Raw genomic sequence first — 19,406 nt, 5'->3', positions numbered from 1 at the left:
AGATATTCAGCAGAGTTTTCTGTGAGCGGAGCACACATTTTAAACTTCAGTATGGTTGTCAGTGAGGTTTATTTAATTGTGGGAAGACAAAGTCATGATTGAGGTTAATATTCAATGAATAATGCAGCTCTGCAGCCCTACCACAATGTGAGGAATCCATGAAGGCCATAAAACAATGTTGCTAATGTTACTTCACTGAATCCTCATTCTTGTCTAACTTATAATAGAGACACTTTACATCATCATCCAGCGCCTAAAGACAGACTGAAATAATCAATGCAGCCGCACTTCAATTGGAAAAAAGATATGTGTCCAATAAACACGTTTATTTATATTTTGGCTCTGGGAGATGCACTGAAGTGAGATGAATAAAAACTTTATTTTAAGTCTTACTTTGCTAAAAGTAAAAGCAGTGCTCTGTTGATTAAATGGGGGTAAAATGTTTAGTGCAATTTTATTTAAAATTTGCTACCAGGAGATGCACTGTCAATAAGGGCCAGTTTTATTTTGATACAAAAATTTGTACATTAGTTGGAAGTTAGCACAACATGTAAATGAAGTCAGTGCTCTGTTTGTTTAAATGGTAATATGCAATAACAATTTGAAACTAAACAACAGTGACTAAGTGTGATTAATAATGGTTATCTCGATATTGATCAAAATAATTGTGACTATTATTTTGGCCATAGTCCTTCAGCCCTAGTTTGTGGCATAGGCTACTTGCTATTATCACAGTTGCTGACAAAAAACCTGATAGAGCTGCAAGTGTTGCACCCATGAATCACAGCAGACTCAGGGTAAACGTATTTTAAAATTATCAAAGACTTATTCTGAAAGAATAAATAAAAAAAGCAAATATCGACCGTCTCTGAGTTACATTTCTGCTTTCAATGGCCAACTGAAGAACGCAAGCAGAACTCCATTTATATAGGCTGACTCGCAGGGGAGCTCATGCCTTTTTAACTAAAACAGAGATTATTTAAATTGAATGTGGGGGTGTCTATTAACATTAAAAATATAAACATACAAATAAAATATCATGAAAGCAAGTTGGTAAATGGAGAATAAATATCCTCTGTGCACTAACATGGGTGGTGACTCTTATTTGAACCTGTTCTCTCCATTTTTGTCCTTCAGTCCTCCTATTTGTCGTGCAGAGGGAGATCTGACCGAAGGAAGTCACAAGTTCTCACCAAACTCTGAATCGTCATTAGATCCCCAGAAAACATGCGGTGAGTTTTTAATGTTTCTTGCTACTTCGCACAAAACACAGAGGCACACACTGCAGAGTCTGTCCACTCGCTGACTCACTGACTCACACCAAGTCATGTTGAGGACTCATCCTTAAGTGGGTCAAAAGACCGAAGTTGCTGGATGCACTCCCTTTCTGCTAGTAATCCCGTTAATCTACAAGAAGTGCTCTTTCATGCTGCAATACTTTCATCTTACCTCAATATTTACAGCTAATCTCTCTCTCTCTCTCTCTCTCTCTCTCTCTCTCTCTCTCTCTCTCTCTGACTTTTTCTTTCATCTCTGGTCTGCATTCTCTCTCCCTCTCATTCATACATACGTCCTCTTTCCTGCTTTATTCTATCCTTGGCATGTCTGATCTGTTATATGGTCTGGCTGGGATTGATTTGTTGTCTTCTCCTCTTGCCCTTTCAGGAGGTTTTTCTGAAACCTATGCAGCTCTCTGCGACTACAATGGAATTGGCTGCAAAGAAGAAGTACAGTGGGTGAGGACATGATACAGACTTTACAAAGCCACTTCTCTTTGTTGAGTTGTTTAAGAGACTCTGTCCTTTTCCTCCCTCCCTAACTTTGTTTCTTTTTCTCTCATCTTCCCTCCCTCCCTCCCTCCTCTCCTCCAGGATGTTGACACCATCTACCACTCTCAGGACAACAGGGAGTTCAATTTACTGGATTTCAGCCATCTTGACAGCAGGTGACATAGTTTATTGACATCTTAACCACAACCAGGCTGATTACGGTATGCCAGCATGCACTGATTGAAAAGACGCAATTAACTTATACCAAACTTAGACTGCAGCAGCATAAAGTGCAGTCAGTGCGTGCATGCGTGCGTGCGTGCGTGCGTGCGTGCGTGCGTGCGTGTGTGTGTTTGTGTGTGTATTGGCTCTGTACTCAGGCACATTAGATTTGAAATAAAGCTGCTAAAATAAGAGTAAAGTGCTGAGTTTCAGCATTAATGTGAGGTTGTTTACTACATCAGCAGGCATTTAGGGGACAGAAAGTAATTGGACAACACAAACTCATTATATCTGATATTTGTCAGTTCTGTTGCAGTCAATTTGTGGTTGTCTGTAACCCACAGACATCAGCAGACATTTTGGCATACTCCTTTGTGATGCTTTGCCAGGACGGAACCATCTTTATCGTTTCCTGTTTTTAATTTCAGTGTGGTTTGCAGAAAGTGAAACGCCTACTTAGCTGCATTGGGGGTTTGGTGCTTGACTTGACATTCCACTGGCTGCCTCAATGTACACATATTTCCCTAACAAGTTTAATGATGGGTGTTAATATGCAAATATTTCACAGTTTAAATGCTGGATATAAGATGTTGCCAACGTCACTAAAAAGTCCATTCTCAGTGTATGTGCAGTTTCCAGTTGCCACATCACACTTGCAATTGGCTCCAAGTAGTCGTGATGTGTAGTTAGTTAGTTGTATGATGAAACAAAAACTTTATACGTACAAGCACAGATTTAAGGTGAACATGGAGAAACTTTCATCCGTCTGTGGAAAATTGAAAAACAGCCTATTGGTGAAAAATTCTGCACATGCATCATTCGGTGCAGTTATGGGTAAACTTCTAAGTAACACTAAGGAAAACATATTTTTTAGTGGAGGGGACCTGTTAAGAAGATATACACCGTTTTATTGGCTGAGCATCAGTATCCGCCAACATCCGCCTTGTTTACTGTCATCGGCCTATCAGTAAATAAGATGACATTCACTAATGGAAGTGTCTGATGTTTATCTGTTTAGATGTGTTGCTTTAATATTGCACTGATTAAATGTTATGTCGGTTATTTGCTGCTGGACCCAGACAGCAGTAGCTGCTCATTGGAGAAAGAAGCAAATGTCTGGACCTGACTCTGGCATGATGTAAGAGGGTAACGGGTACCATGTGCATGTGTGGTTTGTTTTCACGTTTGCTTTCAGTGAGCAGCTGTTAAGTTCAGCATCTCACAACTTGGATGAGAAAAGAAATAGACTGAGCTGCAGCAAGGCAGAGATGCCTTTTTTTCTCTTCTTTTTAACACTAACATTCAGAATAACAACCAAGAAAATATTGGTAACTGCACTGGCTATCAGCCAAATGTTTTTTTTTCTTTTTTTAATGGTATTGGTATTGTCCCTGAAAATCACTATTTTTTTAGGTAATAGCCTATCACTTCAACCTTTCCCACATGGGTTCTCTTGTAGTAGCAGAAGCTGGTCCCCAGGTTGTGGAGTAAGGGTGCTCTGCTTTACTTTTAAATATAGAATATCATCAGCTGTGGAAAATAGACTGTATCCTCTTGCTGCAAAGCTAATACCACAGGAAGTTATCCATAACATTATGCATGCACAGGACTTTTAAAATGAAAAAAGGCATGGACCAGTGTTTTTTCCCCCAGTCAGAGTTGCCTCAAAGTGTTGTAAAATCGTGGATTTCAGTGTCACAGTTTGCACACGGTGGTCCCTGTGCGATAGTGTATGTGCACCCCTCATGTTTGTAGCATTCCCAAAACTGTTCACCGTAGTCTTGCAAGGCTTGTGTATTTCATGAATCACGTCAAGCTAATTCTTCCCTGAGAATTATTTAAATTAGAATGTGCCCAAAGGCTCCACTACACTGTGTACATGCAATACAAAGTCCTGGAGCTACACTGTGCTCTCATGGCACAGTGTAGCAATGCACTGCAAAAATACATTTTGTTTGTAATCTGTAAATGGATTTAGAATTGTAGAGGGTAAGCTGTGTAAATACATATTTTGCCACCCCTATGCAAAAGGCATTGACAGGAGAGATACATTCACTTACTGGACATGTGCTCAAGACACCAACCTGTGCTACTTGATCATGAATTCAGTGTCACTGTTGACTGTCCTTTTGAGCTGTCTATGTTACAGAATTGATGTGCTTCTTCCTCCCAATCCACAGCTTGTTTGGGTGCATTGTAAACAGATACTTGATAAGTCCTCTTCTACTGCACATCTGTCAGAATAGCTGTTTAATGAGTATTTGCTTCCTTGAGTCGTCGATGCAGGTCATAGAACTTGTACCTGAAAATCCATTCCTCCAAATGACCAAAGGTGTCGCCAGTCAGCCAGGATTGAAATGTTTGGGATTGTGATGCCAAATTTCTAGTCCATGGTTAGCCCTGATTTTACTTGCTTTTGGTACTAGGTGCTTTTCGTGATTTTGTTTTCCACAGATAGTACCCCTAAATTTCAGCGGGAAACCGTCGTGAACTTATCCTAAACGTGACAGAAACAGTGTTCTCTCTTGCTGGATCCTTTCAGCGACAACCTAAGAGAAACGTTTGGTGGACGATGGCATTGTTTTGCATGCTGCAATTTTAAAAAACAAATCTGGGTTGAGTGTGTGAAAATAAATGCTGTTTCTAGTGGGCTTGCTTGGCTCTTTAAAAATGGCCAATTTGTGTGGGATGTGAAGTTAGCCACGATTCTGTCTGACTAATCAGTGGTCTGCAGTGTTTTTCATTCCACCTTCTAGTATTGGCTCACTGGGAACCTCAACTGATGTGGTACCAAAAAAGTACCATGAACTACTTTCAACTTTTGCCAAAGATACCCCCCCAAAAAAACAAATTAGTTACAGTGAAGTCAAGCCATGCTCTGCTATGCAGTAGAAATGCAGCACAATTGAAGCTGAAATTCAGTTCTTAAACCTCACAGTCGTCGTTTCATTTCCAATCCACTGTGCTGGAGTACAGACCCAAAACAATAAAGCATATCACTGTCCTAATACTTCCTGACTACTCAGTCGATTTGAAAGACTTTTCCTCCTCATTCTACATCATGATGTTTTGCAAAAATGTTTCCCAGACAGCACGATGCATCTCATCATCTGTCTCATCTGACATTAGAGTGGCTGTTTATCTAACAAGACCCTCCATGGGTAAAATGTTGAGTGTATTAGTCTGTCGTTCTCTCTCTGGCTCAGCTGCTGTCCGATGTCTCTGTTCGCTTTTGTTAGAAGTTTGGAAAGATCATAGAAAAAGGGGAACGAGGAGCTTGTCAGAGGCAGAATCCAGGGCTCGGAAACAGCTGTAAAATGCCATATGTCTTCTCCTCTGCCTCCCCGCTGGTATCTTTTTAAGTCCTCCATTTCCTTTCCCAGACATATTGAGAACGAGCGTATGTGTTGCTCGAGTGCTGCCAATCATAAAAAAAAAAATTTGACAGCTGACATGCAAATGGAGCATTCAACCTAGCTTACTTGTCTTTTGTTTAAGGAATGTTTTGTCCGAAAAAAACCGGAGGCCTATAGAATTCTTTCGCCTTTACTGTGTAAGAAACAACAATCCCGAGTGGAGAGGATGCACGCACACTTAAAAATGCATTTCTCATTATAGAAGCGAGGCCTTGCTTTGCTGGTAAATCAAAAAGCCATTCATAGAATGCATGATTGCAGCAGCAGCTCATGAATATATTAATGTCTTTCATATTGAAAGCCAAAATCTCTGCATCGCTGTTGTTTTTCCTCTGCTATTTTATATAGTGTGATAAAGAGGACACATTTGCAGGGGAATCAGCCTGCTCATGCTGTTTTTTAAGATCTTCCTTTGACATATTGTTCCCACGAGCCCACGATCCAATACTAAAGACTCTCTCCCTGCTATTCGAGAGAAATCGTATCACATTGAAATTGATACAGGATGAAGAGATTTGACAAAAGTACACTCACAAAAACACAATGCAGGGAAACAATCAAGAAATTGTGCTAATGACTGAAGTAAGAGTCAAAGAATGGTCTTTCCAAGATCAACTGCCACAGGCTATTTGTGGTGCATTACTCCCTTCCTCCCCCCTTGTCCTTCCACATTTCCATCCTCTCGATCTCCCCTGATTGAGTCCATCTCCTGTTACCACGAGCGACAGGGCGATGCTTTTTCCGCTGACTGCTGTCCGTCCAAACATCGTCTGCGCTCATTCCTCCCGACTGAAAGCGGACACCTTTTTCTCTGGCCTTGTCTCATCCTGTTGTTATCCACTTCCTGTTATTTTTTCTTCCTCAGCTCTCTCTTTCTCTGAATCACTCCTGTTCACACAAACAGACACAGACACACACACTCTGCCTGCCTGGCTAGGTTGGTTCAGTCTGGCTGCTGCAGGTTGACACCATGTTGCAGAGGGGACTGTGTGTGCGAATTTAAGTTTAAGGGATTTTGTGCTTGCATATATTTACATTTGTTTGTTGTGTGTGTGAGAAAGAGAGAGGCAGAAAGGGAGGGATGAATTTTTACGCCTTGCTGCCCCAAGAATTTGTCGGGGCACTTCTTGGCCTGACAGTCACTCCTCTGTGTACACACACACATACTCAATAGTACATCTGGATGGCGGGTCTAACTTTTTGCCAACTCTCTGTTTGATTAGTTTTTTCTGTTATTGAAGCAGGACAGCAGCTCCACAGTTCACTACTACCATCTGCCTCACCTGTCACTGTTACAGGACCTGAGTCACCGTCTGCACGGGGTTAGACTCTAGCATCGATTTATTACCATACTGCATATTGGTGTGCTTCAAAATCCAATCATCTTCAAATGTTGATAATGGTCATTTGGTCCGACAATCAGTCAGATTGCTGTCAAATTTCTTATGAATATTTATAATCCCCAGAGGATGATTCCTAATGATTTAATGCCTTTTGACCTTTCTGACTCTGGAGCCACCAATTAGGTCAGAATATCCACCTTCCAAGTCACAGATATTCTCACAAAGCCCAATGAATATTCATTGTCCCCACAGGATGAATAGTAATGTTTTTGGTGACCCCTGCTAACCTTTTCTCTATCGCTACATTAAAAAAAAGTTCCACTTATAAACAAAAAATATAAAAATCTGATGGGCAAATAGCCATGAAGTTAACTTAGCAGATCCATGCTCCCCAGAGGATGAACTCTTTTTATTGTGAACACTTCATTTCCTTCCCTTAACTTTACCCACGGGCTATTAAATCATCTAATAGGCTTATTGCCATGAAATGCTCTGAGCACAGTCATGCACCCAGTGAGACTTTGATTTGAAGGATCCCATGACCTTTCCTCCTGGAACATCTCAGGAGAAACTCTGTCTTTGTCCTATTCCTGGTAATTTCTAAGAATATCAATATCAAACCTCTCTGTTGTGCATATAGTGGGCTGTAATAAATGTCGGAGCCTTTAGGGTTTGCTAGAAGGTCAGATTCAGATTATAATAAAGTTAGGCTTTGATTTAATTTATTCATGATTGTTGAACGACCAGTCAAGACCTGAAATGCTCTAAAACTGACATGGATGTGGGCAGCTCATGCCTGCATGGTCCCTTTTGAACCCCATTTGGTGTCTGCTCAGATGGACATGTTTACACATGAGCAGTTGCACATACAGTCTGTGCGGTCGTACAGTTTGAGATGCATGCAGCTGTCTGCGTGGGCAGGTGAATTTGCATCGCGCTGAACCTTGCAGCCACAATAAGTGCATGTAAAAAAATGGACTCTATAAATATAAGTGTACTTTTGAGATACATTTATTGGTTTGCTTGATAAGAAGGTCAATACCACACTCATGTCTGTACAGCAATTATGATACTGCAGCCAGTAAGCCTAGCTTAGCATTAAAGAAGTATTTCACAAATATAAAGAACGCCCTCACATACAACTGGGCCATTTATGCAGCAGAGAAAAGCAAATACTGTTGAAACTGGTGCTACATGACCAGAAAACCTAGGAAAACTACTGCTACTACCAGAATGCTACCTGCCTGATCAGACCAATAAACACTCGTGCTGGTGGGTGACATAATGTGTAATGGTCCGTGTGAAAGAATGGCATCCAGCCGGTTCTTGTATTACAGTTAAACAGTAAACTAAGACATGTTTCTGAAAACATTTGATGCAAGAAATATGCAAATCATACACAGAGCCTTGGTTTCTATTTGTTCAGTGTGGCTTAGTTTTACTGTTTGGCCACCCGTTTCTTAAGTCTCCATTTTCACTGTGCAGGAAGCAGTATGGCTCCCACTTCCTGATAAATAACAGCTAAAAAGGGCATTAAAATATGTTTCTGAAAACATACTAAGAGAGAAATAGGCAGTGCAGTACTTTAAGAGAGAGAGAGAGATAGGGGTGGATAAGTCTCTTGATCCGGCTCTGTACTTTTTGTGTCATGGTGGCGTGCGCTACAAAATGTGGAAGCACAGCCTGAAGTTTGAGCAACAGCCAGAGAGCCAGCTAAATCTGCCATAACGTAATTTGACTGTGTTGGGCTCGGGGATTGAGGTGGGAAAATCTAGACACTGGAGGGAAGATTACCACAGTAGTATCTACAAAAATTTTTATGAAACAATTTTATCCCATTTCCAATGGAAATGGGGGATAAATGGCTAGATGGGCTTTGGTCAAAAGGTGACAAATCAGCCTGTCAGCACCTTTTAATGCTGTGTTTACACTACGAGGGACACAGCAACAACAGAGCCAGCAGAGTTGCTGTTGAAGTTTTGTCAGTCTGTCCTTGTGTGTGTCTGTTACTTGCAACAAAATACCTTAACTCAGCGTCATATGAAGTTTGTTATTTGGTCAAAAACATAAATATGCTTTTGAACAATGTCCGAGCCCCATTGTAACATCACATTTTGCTGCCTCATTGCATCCCCGTGTGCACCACAACATACAGAAAGCTAGCATGGCATCATTACACAACACCACTGCTAAAAGCAAAAACATGTGATTGCTTCCCCACATCACTGAAGCGCAAGAAAAGCCAGCTCAACTTTGATTTCTAGAGCGACGCGCCATCACACAGCGACAAACGCTGGGTGTCAGTGTGTCGCTTCATGTCACTGATTTCCATTGAAAATGACTTGTAGCCTGTAGCTGTATTGTTCCTTGTGTGAACACAGCATAAAAACCAAAAATTACTTCCTGCAGTCTGGTAATCCCATGATGTTGCCAGGAAACCAGAACAGACTCTGCTGGCTCCATGAGGAAAGTGCGCAGCCAAGAAATGGTGCAGCACATAACCCCACCCCCCACCCACCCCCCCAAAAAAGACAACCCACAAATTAATTTTTACACTTCAGTTTTTACACAGATAAAACAAACAAGATATAATGTGTTGATTAGTGAGCTTTAGAAGAGCTGGTCGGCAGATAATTTTAACTTTTGGACAGAGCCAAGCTCGCTGTTCCACACGTTTTGCACCCGTTAAGCTTGCTGCCTGTAGCTTTTTATTTACCATGCTGACATGAAAGTGCTATCTATTTTATCATCCAACTCTCTGCAAGTACGCAATAAGCATATACCCCAAAATGTTGAATGAATGATGAACACCAGCGGGCAACCTTTAGTACATTCACACAGCATACATAGAAATGTAGTTTGTGTCCACTGCGCTATGAAATAGTAATTTACATCACATGGATCAACTAACATGAATTTGTATATTTGTGTGAACCATCTAAATTAAGTTATTCTGTTATTATTGGCTGTATCTGTTCCATCATAGAGGACACATGGAAGTGAAAGGACAGTGATGTTTGCAACGTTTGAAACTGACGTGTTAATTTCCGCCAGCTAAATGGCTAGCCTCCGCTTTAATGCTCCACTAACTTGAATGAGGATGAGATGATTCAATGTTGCCTCTCTTCTACCGTGGACTTTCCAAATGTAATCAGATGAAATCCTGATAGCAAACAAGTCATTTTGGGGGGAGCTGCGATGCTCAAAAAAATGTATCTACCTCTTTTTCCTTCGCTGTGCAAGTCTATGGGAAAATTCTTTTTGAGTTACAGTGCATCACATGACGGTGTAAATTCCACTATTTGGCCACTTCAAAAGTTGGCTTCAAGCTCTGTTTGATCTCAGTTTGATTTTGTTTTTTCTGTAAACACTTAAGAAAATATATTAGTGAGAGAGAGAGAGGGAGACAGAAAGGGAGAGGGGCGGCTTTCTCTCTCAAACTGCTGCTATGCTAATTGTGATGTCGGACATATGAAAATGTGGAAGAACAATCTGTAGTTGAAACAACAGCCGTAAAGCTAGTGAAAATCCACATTGAGCTGAAAGGTAAGCAGAGAGATCTGTGTGCTGGCAAGATGGAGCGAAGTCGACCATAGTTTGTACACATCTTTAACATCAGATCCAAGTCTTTGACCTTAACTAATCCATGTCAGGAAGTCAACAGCGACAAATTGACCTCCTGTACCAGCATGTCCTCGTGTGCGAGTACGCGACGACTCATAAACACCAACACGCCGCATGACAAGTGAGACATCACAGAGGTCAATTACATGTCCTGCTGTCATAACATGAATCAACAGTCAGCGTTGATGATTAATCCTGACATGTGCATCATCTGCTTACACACACACACACACACACACACACACACACACACACACACACACACACACACACACACAGACACACACACACACACACACACACACACACACACATGGACTCAGCTGCGTCAGTCAGACTGGACTGGTCTGATGGCTGGCATGGTAATGAAAAAGAACACAGCCTGTAGCCATTTTACTCCTCTGAGATATACTGTAATGTCCTGGCGACAGCAGTTATTGGCAACATGACCCTCCCTGGCTAGATTACACTTTCTCTTCCTCTCTCTTTCACTTTATGCTTCCCCTCTGTCTCGCTATCCTCCTTTCTAACTTTTTTCCTCTCTCTGGGCTTATTCTCTCTCTCCATCTTTGCTCCCCCTCCCGCTCTGCTTGTTTGTTAGATGATGTATAGCAGGTGTAGCGGCAGTGTGGCTTTAGTTGGGCCTTCGAGGATTCTAAAACTATCTCTCTTCCCTCGCTTTCTTCCTCCCTCACAAACACAAACAGGACGCTCTGCGGGCTCTGCGCCTGTTTGTGTAGCGGTGGATGTAGCAGCGTTTGAGGTCTGTAGCTGGGATCAAACTGTGGCTTTATTGAATAATCCACTGACCCGGCCATCGATCTTTGCATCTTTCTCCCCTTTTTTTCTTTTTTTCTCATCCTGTGCTTCTCGTCCTCAGCAGGGCTGCAGTATCAGTCATCTTTTAGAAAGCAGCCCTGCCCATAGTGTACTCCCTGTCACAATGATGAACTGCTTTTTTTTTTCACCAAACGGGAGAGCTAAGAAAAAGTTTGGCCCACGATAATGTGAATTTATGGATCAATGACATCAAATGGTTTTGAGCAGATGGAGTTTGCTAATTTAAAGAGTTGAATTTTATCTCTAATATGTGTGTGTGTGTGTGTGTGTGTGTGTGTGTGTGTGTCTCCATTGCAGGGACTTGGCGGTGATCGTTGCAGCCATTGCGTACAACACCTGGTTCACCAAGCTGTACTGCAAAGACATGCGCATAGTAACTATCTTTTTTTTGTTTCAATCTTTATTACTTACATTTTGTTTTTGTAGTTTTCCTTTCTTCTGGTTTCGTTTGCTGTCCTGTGTGTACATTTATTCAGTTGAATCATCTTTTTTATCTGCTCATTTGGCAGACTGGCGTCCAAATGAGTGTAAAGAAATTACGATTCTATGATTGGTTGGCATTTTCTAAGTCAACTTGAATCCATTTTCTCCTTTTTGGAACACTTCAGCATGTAAATAAAGCCTCACTTGACTGTCATTTAATCTCTTGAGATTAAAGACTGAATGAAAATCAAGTTAAGAGACGCCAAATTTAAAAGAGAAAGAAAAAGAGAGAGCCTCAGTATAGTTTTATGTACCTATTTAAGATGATGTGAATCTTCATTAAATATTCATCATATGCATCAGAGTGAGTGGTATCCATCTGAGGTGAACAACATCAAAACAGCCTGCTCAAAATATTAAATAAAAAAAATTGTTTTTAAGGTGTTACATAAATGTATTGATCGTTAAAGCCTGTCAAAACTTGGTTTTGTGTTTTAAAGGTGCCCTGTGGGAATTTGCATGTAAAAATGTCATTTACATTCATACTTTCAAAAAACATTGTGTGTACCTTTGAAGTCAAACAAACTACTTTTTCAATGTTTTTCCTTCATAGTTTACTTGCTAGCAGTCTTCTTCACTGCCTTCGCAGGCACATTACTGATTTCTCTACAAGGTACTGCCACCAAATGTCAAGTAGTGGAGTAGAATCAAAACAGTGGGAGGAATGTGTGTTGCACTGCCCATGTGCTGATTTGTGGTAATAAGGGATTAATACTATCCCCCAAAATGATACATTTTGGGAGCAAAAGGCACACTATCAAGGGTTTTCTGGGATAGTGACTTGTTTTTAAGATAACTTCAGCTACAGTGAAAATGCACTGCTTATATTTCAAGCAACGTTAAATGCAACATGGAAATATACGGATTAACTTACAGATTGCTTTAGGGTATTATTCGATAGCGTTTATAATTTTTAATGCAAAGCAATACAATTTATGTTAATTAATTAGTGATGTGTAGGTCACAACCTGCAGGACCTGGAATGGGCAGATTTGGGTAAGCTTAACAGACAATATCATGGGTTTGGGTAGATCAAAGTTTTCTAGCATTTTCTAAATATATAAAGCATTTAGTATAGAATAAAACAGAATATGTCTTTACTGTCATTGAACAGGCACAACAGAATTAAAATGCAGTCCTTACAGTGCAAGAAAGAGAAACTATGTAAAAAACTACAAAAAAGATTAAAAAAAACTATGAAATCTTAATAGCTAACAGTGTTCATTCATTCAGATTTCTTAAGATTGTTTATCTCAACCTAACTGTTGCCCTCGGGCAGACGCCTCAGGGCATTGAAAGCACTGACAAAAGGGTTAAAGAACATATTTTATGCCAGAGCCGTAACCCCACTAAACACAGCAAAAGCTTGAACATCTTGTAAATGTCCACCGTGCAACACTGATATGGATCATGCAATACCTGCAGAATGTGAATGTGTGTGTAATGTGTCTCTTGCCTCCTGTTTGAGGCCGCTAATTATTTATTTCATAGTGTTTTTTTTTAAATCTTTTTTGTAATTTTTTAGATAATTTTTTGATTTCACGAGAGATTTTTTCTAACTGAGCTCCACCTACATCTGACCAGCAAGAAGAGCACAGACAAGAAACAAGTCCAGAAATCTCTCATGTGAAATACCCAAACTGTTCTTGCCATTGCAGAGAATCTTGGGTTTATTTAGGGATATATTGTAGCTTGTGTCCCTTATTTTGGTCCCTAGTGTGAATTTATATAAGGTCCATAGCCTAATAGTCTATACCTGAGGCTACTTACCTTAATTTTTACCAATGTTAAAACATTATTAGGTTCTTTTGCTTCTGTTTTCTGCTTGTTTTTCACTTTCTCTGCCTGTATTCCTCTTCTGTTTGGTCTCAAGCTTTTGTTTTGTTTTGCTTGTCTCCAGGGGTCGGAGGTGGTGGACCAGGTCCTGCACACAGTCAGCAAGTCCAACAGTCTGGAGGAGCTCACTCTGGAGAATGCAGGACTGAAATCGTAGGTTTCCTCTTTCCTGACATTATCAACCCTGCCTGTCACCTCTGTGTTAATCTAATTTCCTCTACTTTTCTTCCTTTCCACACACCCTCACCTCTCTCACACTCCTCCATCTCTCGTCTTTTGTCCTTTCCACCCGCTCCGGTCTTTTCTCTCCCCTTTCTTTCTGCTTTGCTTGTATTCCCTCTTCTCACTCTCATTTTGCCTCACCTCTTCACCTCAGCTCATTTCACCTCCCCATTCTCCTCCCCTCCCCGACTGTCTTAACCTTTCCAATTCCATCTCTCCTCCTTTTCTCTCTCTCTCTCTCACCTCTCTTAACCTCCACTTTTTCATCTAATAAAGGTCCCTCCTGTCTGCCCGTGGCAGGTGTATTGTTTCCCCACCGAAACATTAGTGAAATTTTGGGCTTCACCCGGCAAGACTTTTCACCTTCTATGCATGGCTAGTATCATTTAACAGAGCAGTTTCCTTATTTAGTATTAATTGAGATGAATTGGCTGCCTCCAGGCGAGATGATTTACTGCAGCATAATGATGAGGTTACCAAGTTTTTATACTTTCCCTGTGTTAAATCACTTTCAATAGAGAGGGCCATTTTTATTAGAAGCTCTCCACAGGCACTGCACCAAACACACACAGTGAGGTGAAAAAAAGAGACAAAATACATTACACTATGTGAGATACTTAAACAGTATGGAATATGACTATTGAAGTTTGTAAGAGAAATATACTTTTTGCTTCGATTGCTGTGATTTAAAAGATTTGAAAGTAATGTAAAATTACAGCACAAAAAACATAAGCACTTTATTCCAAACACTTGTTTACAAGAATAAAAGAAAGTTAATTTTACTAATCCTGACTGCACATGCCCGAAGGACATTTTTCTTAAAGTGGCAGGAGGGTTGCCCACCAAATAATCTTTGTCAACTGCAGTTCATTAATTTAATTGTGAAGCACAGACTATGAATACATAGATGATCGATGGTAACGTTATTATTATTATTATGGAGCCAGAGTCTGCGCAGTAGCGCCGTGCCATTTTAGGCATGCACACCAGTTGGCACATAAAGCTGTCAATCGTGACATCAAATCCCCTTTTATGGCATCAAATAACAATTAATAACAAAATAATCAGAAAAGTTAACACTTTAAGATACATCAGTGTGATAAAAACAACCTAAAATGACAGAAACCATCTTTTGGGCAAAATTGTATTTGGTGTGCACTTTGAGTTCTAATTATGGCTCATGTCCCACCTGTTAACATAGAGATGGGGCAGGGGCGGGGGTTTATGACTTGTACTGCAGCCAGCCACCAGCAGGTGATCGAGATGTTTTGGCTTCACTTTCGGGGAGCTGTTATGTCGTCCATCTTTATTATACAGTCTGTGTTGTGAAGAAGCAGACTTAATTGAATTTTTTGTCCACTTTGGGGCAGCAGAGAAATCTGTAAACGTAATGGTGATGTATTATCATCTCATAAAGTTGTTGTAGCTAATATATTAGCAAACAAGTGCTTGTAATACATTAAACAGACATGGAGCAACATTAGCATCATGTTTTTGTCCATCACTCTCCTTTTTAGCCCTGTTTTAGTCTGGCTTTACACCTGTTAAACACTTAACTATGTACGGCTGCTTGTAGCATTGTCTGTCTGCTATTCAGTGCTAGGCAGTTAGTACAAAGTGGATTTATGCAAGCCTTTCAGCCGAAAACAGCTGCCTGCTGTTGCGATAAGATAAGTGATAAGAGTGCACGGAAACGGTAAATTTGTTGGCTGCAAAACCAAAACAATGCACTAAAAGGCACCAAAGAGCCAAAACTCACATAGAGGGTCCCCCTTCAAATGGATTTCATATCTCCTCCAATGTTTTGATACCAGTTCAAATATTATACTTGAGTTTTCACAGTAGTTCAAAAATAACTTTTTTGTGAACACAAATGCGGTGTCTTCAAATTACTTGTTTTGTCCAACCAACACTACAAAATTCAAAGAATTTCAATTCAATATCATAGATGGCTAAAATAAAACAGCAAGTAACCACATTTAACAGGCTGAAAACAATGAATTTTTGGCTATTTTTCTTCAATTGAATTGGAATCTTTGTAAAATTATGGGGAATTTAGTAGCATCTGCTGGTTGGATTGCAGATTACAACCAATTGAAACTTCTCCCGGTTAGAATTCCTTCAATGTTTATTGTTTTAGTGGAGAATTATCCGCAGAAGTCTATTCCTTTCCAAGGCGAAAGAAACAGGTGATTAAAACTAGTTAAAACACTAAATAAAGCACTTTCATGTCAGAAATCAATCTTTCTCCTATGCTGTTCGTCACTTCGCAGACGGGCTGCAAGTTCAGCATCTGCATTAACATTTTAAAAACTAACTCAACTTTTACCGTATGAAAACAGTTCAAATCAACTTCCTTTACATTCCACCCTAACAGCACAAACGTGCTTCAATTCAATTAACATTTCTACAAAGGAACAGTGCTACTTGAGTGGGATATCTTACACTCATTACCAGGAGTTTTAACGGTGAAACTTTATCAGCTGCATTCATTTGAACTGGGGAAATCTCTCCAGTGGATTTTCTCAGTCTTTGAGATCAGTATTCAGTTTTTTTGCAGAAAGTTTAATTATCCTTTTTAACATTTTGTCTCCAGGGATTTCCCGCAGAAGATGGCGTCGGCGCTGTCGGAGAACCCAGCCTCTGTGATTCATTCCCTCAACCTGGCTCATAACACGCTAGACAACCAAGGTAGCAGCCTGGACTCTGTGAACTCTCTCCCTCCTACTGCTCGCTGTCTCAGGGCGCAGCTGATTGTTCTTTTGCTTTTACTTTGCCGGCACTTTTGTTTGCTCTCAAAGAATTCAAAATCAATGTCTCTCCTCGCACAACCTTTATTTTCTGTTTCTCTTTGTTTCTCTCTCATCTGTCTTTCATACAGCATGTCTATGAGTGGTCCTGCTCTCTAGAGAAATGCTTTTATTATTTTTTTTCCCACCCACTACTCACCTCGCAGACTGAACCTCTTATTATGGTCACTAATTCCATGTACCTGATGTAAAACATTCCCCATCTTTCTCTGCCTGTGCCTCTTTCAAACTCATACAGCTGAAAAGGTGTACATGTGTGAGTACATGTGATTATGTGCCAGGGTAAGACTTTGCATGCATGCCAGTATCACTCATCAGCTTATTTATTTCCACTCGTCTGACACATGTCACTTCCACTCGCTTCAGTAAATTCTTTATGCTCACACTGCCACCCTCTGTGTGTGTGTGTGCACGCGTGCCAAGTGTGTGTGTGTGTGTGTTGACAGTGTGCAGACTTTTCTTTATTGTGACTAAAGCCACAAAAATGCTGCAGCCTTAACCAGCATTCCAGTGATACCCATAATCACAGTAAAGAATGACCTTCAGTGCTGTTTACAATGGTTGCAATGTTTCTCATGCCTTTAATGGCAGCAAGAGCTCCGTACACACGTCCCTGCAATAACAGGAAACAAAGTTTGGCACTACAAAAGAAAAAAGACATTACATTTTTAATAAAGCCGAGCCTTTCATATTATTATTACCATGGCTGTGTATAATGACATTGCTGAGCTGAAACTAGGTGTTATGTAATCTGGCTTGGCACTTGGTATTTATATGGGTTTGTTTCTGCACTGGGTATGTGGGAGAAAGAGAGATTTTTTATAGCAGTAGAATACAAGAGGGTATAGCTTGTATACCGGTATGTGTGTTTTGGTGGGGGTGTATTGAGAGAGGTTGTATTTTAGTTTCATGCTGTGTGGCAAAGCTGTGTGGGCTCTTCAGTCTGAAAGTAGATGGGTATAGGGCTATATTTTCATATTGATTATGCCAGCTATTTCTTTCACTAATTGATCAGTTGTTATTTGATCTGTTAAAAAACACAAAACAGTGAGAGATTTCCAGCATATTTTTCCACAGCTCAATTATTGTGTCTTTAAATCGCTTGTTTTATTCGACCAACATAACAAAATCCAAAGAATTTCAGTTCAATATCGCAGATTCCCTAAATAAAACAGTAAGTATCCACATTTAATAGGAAGGAATAACAAATGAATTTTGGGCATTTTTGTCTTTCATTTAAAGGAAAAGTGTGTAAAAATCAGGGGTATTTAGTGGCATCTAGTGGTGACGGTTGCAGAAATTTCTCCCAGTAAGAATTCCTACAGTGTTCATTGTTCAGAAGGTTTTTACTGAGAGCAGAATTATCCCCAGAGGTCTCTTCCTCTCCAAAAGAAAGCAAAGCAAAAGAAACAGGTGATTAAAACTAGTAAAGACACTAAATAAAGCAGTTTGATGTCACAATTCAATGACGATGCTGTTCGTCACACTGCAGACAGACTGCAAGCTTAGCACCTGCTAATGTGTGCCCACATTTTTCCACTAATAACGTGAGATCCAGGTGTTCAAGAGGTTTTTATCAAGAGGCGAATTATCCACAGAGGTCTCCTCCTATGCTATCTTTGCAAGGGGACTGTAACTACAGTTGCAGATGTGGAAATGTGAATGGCCCTATTTAGAGCCAATGTTTGGTTTGTCTGTTCTTGGCTCTGGGTTCCAGCGGGTCCTTAAAAAGTCTTAAAAGGCATTGAATTAATAAGTTTAAAAACATGTTGTAATTGGTATTATAATGTCTTAAATTAGTATTATATCAAGTATTAAGTTATGTGTCTTTTATTTTGACGTTGCATTATAATTAATAATAATTATTTCTAAATAAAAAAAAAAAAATGCAAAGAAAACGTAAGAAAAGCCAGGTATTTCCCAGTTCTAACCAGTTCTTTTATGCAACAAGAAACATGTGGGCAAAATTATCCTTATCCGTAAGGAACGAAAAATGTGGGTTCTTCTTTTTTTTTGGTAAGACTACTAAAAAATCTGTCTTAAATTTCATCCTCGGTAACATAAACAAAGTTTCAAATCTAACTTGCCTTAAGCTGTAGGAACCCTGTCTCGGCTCCTGTAGATGCATTGTGGTGCAACCTGGCATTCTCTTTAGGTCCCGCTTTCTCTGTAGATACAAATGGCTCATTCTAAGGTAGTGAAAACACAAACAAGTCTTATTTTTTCTTGATTATACACTAGAGAAAGCACACATAATATATTATTTTCATTTTTGCCATATATTCTCCTAAATCCTACTAACTGTATCCTTAAAAAATGAATCTGTCATGACAAAAGTTAGTTAGTTAGTTACTTGTGTTTATTTATTAATGAAACAATCAAATGCTTTGGCTCTAGATATGTGTTTTTTGTGGTTAAATAAGGCCTTTCTCTTCTCTTTTTGTGTCCTCTCCTCGTCTGCCTTTCCTCCAACCAGGAGTCTCCAATTTGATTCAACAAGTGTGTCGCCTCAACAAGGGACTGCGTCTTCTCAATCTCTCCAAGACCTCCCTTTCCTCCAAGGGTAGGAAAAGCTTCTTTTAAAAGCAGCCTTTACTGGCTGAACACATATTTTAGTAATATTATATGTAAATGAATGCCACAGAAAAATTTGGAGCTGGTACAAAAATGGTGCGTCTAGCTTAAAAGACACTCCATCAGAGTAGAGGCTTCCTGTGAATCTAGGTTTGAAAACAGGGTTTTCTAAGAAAGAGTCTCCATAATGCTGCCCTGTTGCCCCACATGCAGTTTTATTCATGCTGGTATTCACTCACATAGATAATCAGACCCATGCATGTGTAG

General features: G+C 40.0%; 1 protein-coding gene across 5 annotated transcripts in view; it reads left to right on the top strand.

Annotated features, from left to right (window-relative positions):
- Window positions 1–19,406, top strand: part of carmil3 (capping protein regulator and myosin 1 linker 3) — a 112,788-nt gene that overhangs the window by 26,621 nt on the left and 66,761 nt on the right. For all 5 annotated transcript variants that reach the window (XM_042496966.2, XM_088085304.1, XM_088085303.1 and 2 more), the window contains exons 7-13: window positions 1,138–1,232; window positions 1,666–1,736; window positions 1,872–1,945; window positions 11,512–11,587; window positions 13,598–13,686; window positions 16,352–16,446; window positions 19,042–19,128. In XM_042496966.2, the coding sequence (XP_042352900.2) occupies window positions 1,138–1,232; window positions 1,666–1,736; window positions 1,872–1,945; window positions 11,512–11,587; window positions 13,598–13,686; window positions 16,352–16,446; window positions 19,042–19,128 (587 nt within the window). The remainder of the gene's footprint in view (window positions 1–1,137; window positions 1,233–1,665; window positions 1,737–1,871; window positions 1,946–11,511; window positions 11,588–13,597; window positions 13,687–16,351; window positions 16,447–19,041; window positions 19,129–19,406) is intronic.

The sequence above is a fragment of the Plectropomus leopardus genome, chromosome 12 (genome assembly GCF_026936395.1).
Source record: "Plectropomus leopardus strain MGB_pleo_1.0 chromosome 12, ASM2693639v1, whole genome shotgun sequence".
Classification (NCBI taxonomy): domain Eukaryota; kingdom Metazoa; phylum Chordata; class Actinopteri; order Perciformes; family Serranidae; genus Plectropomus; species Plectropomus leopardus.
Note: the sequence above shows the minus strand (reverse complement) of the source record. Positions and strands in the feature narration are given on the sequence as shown.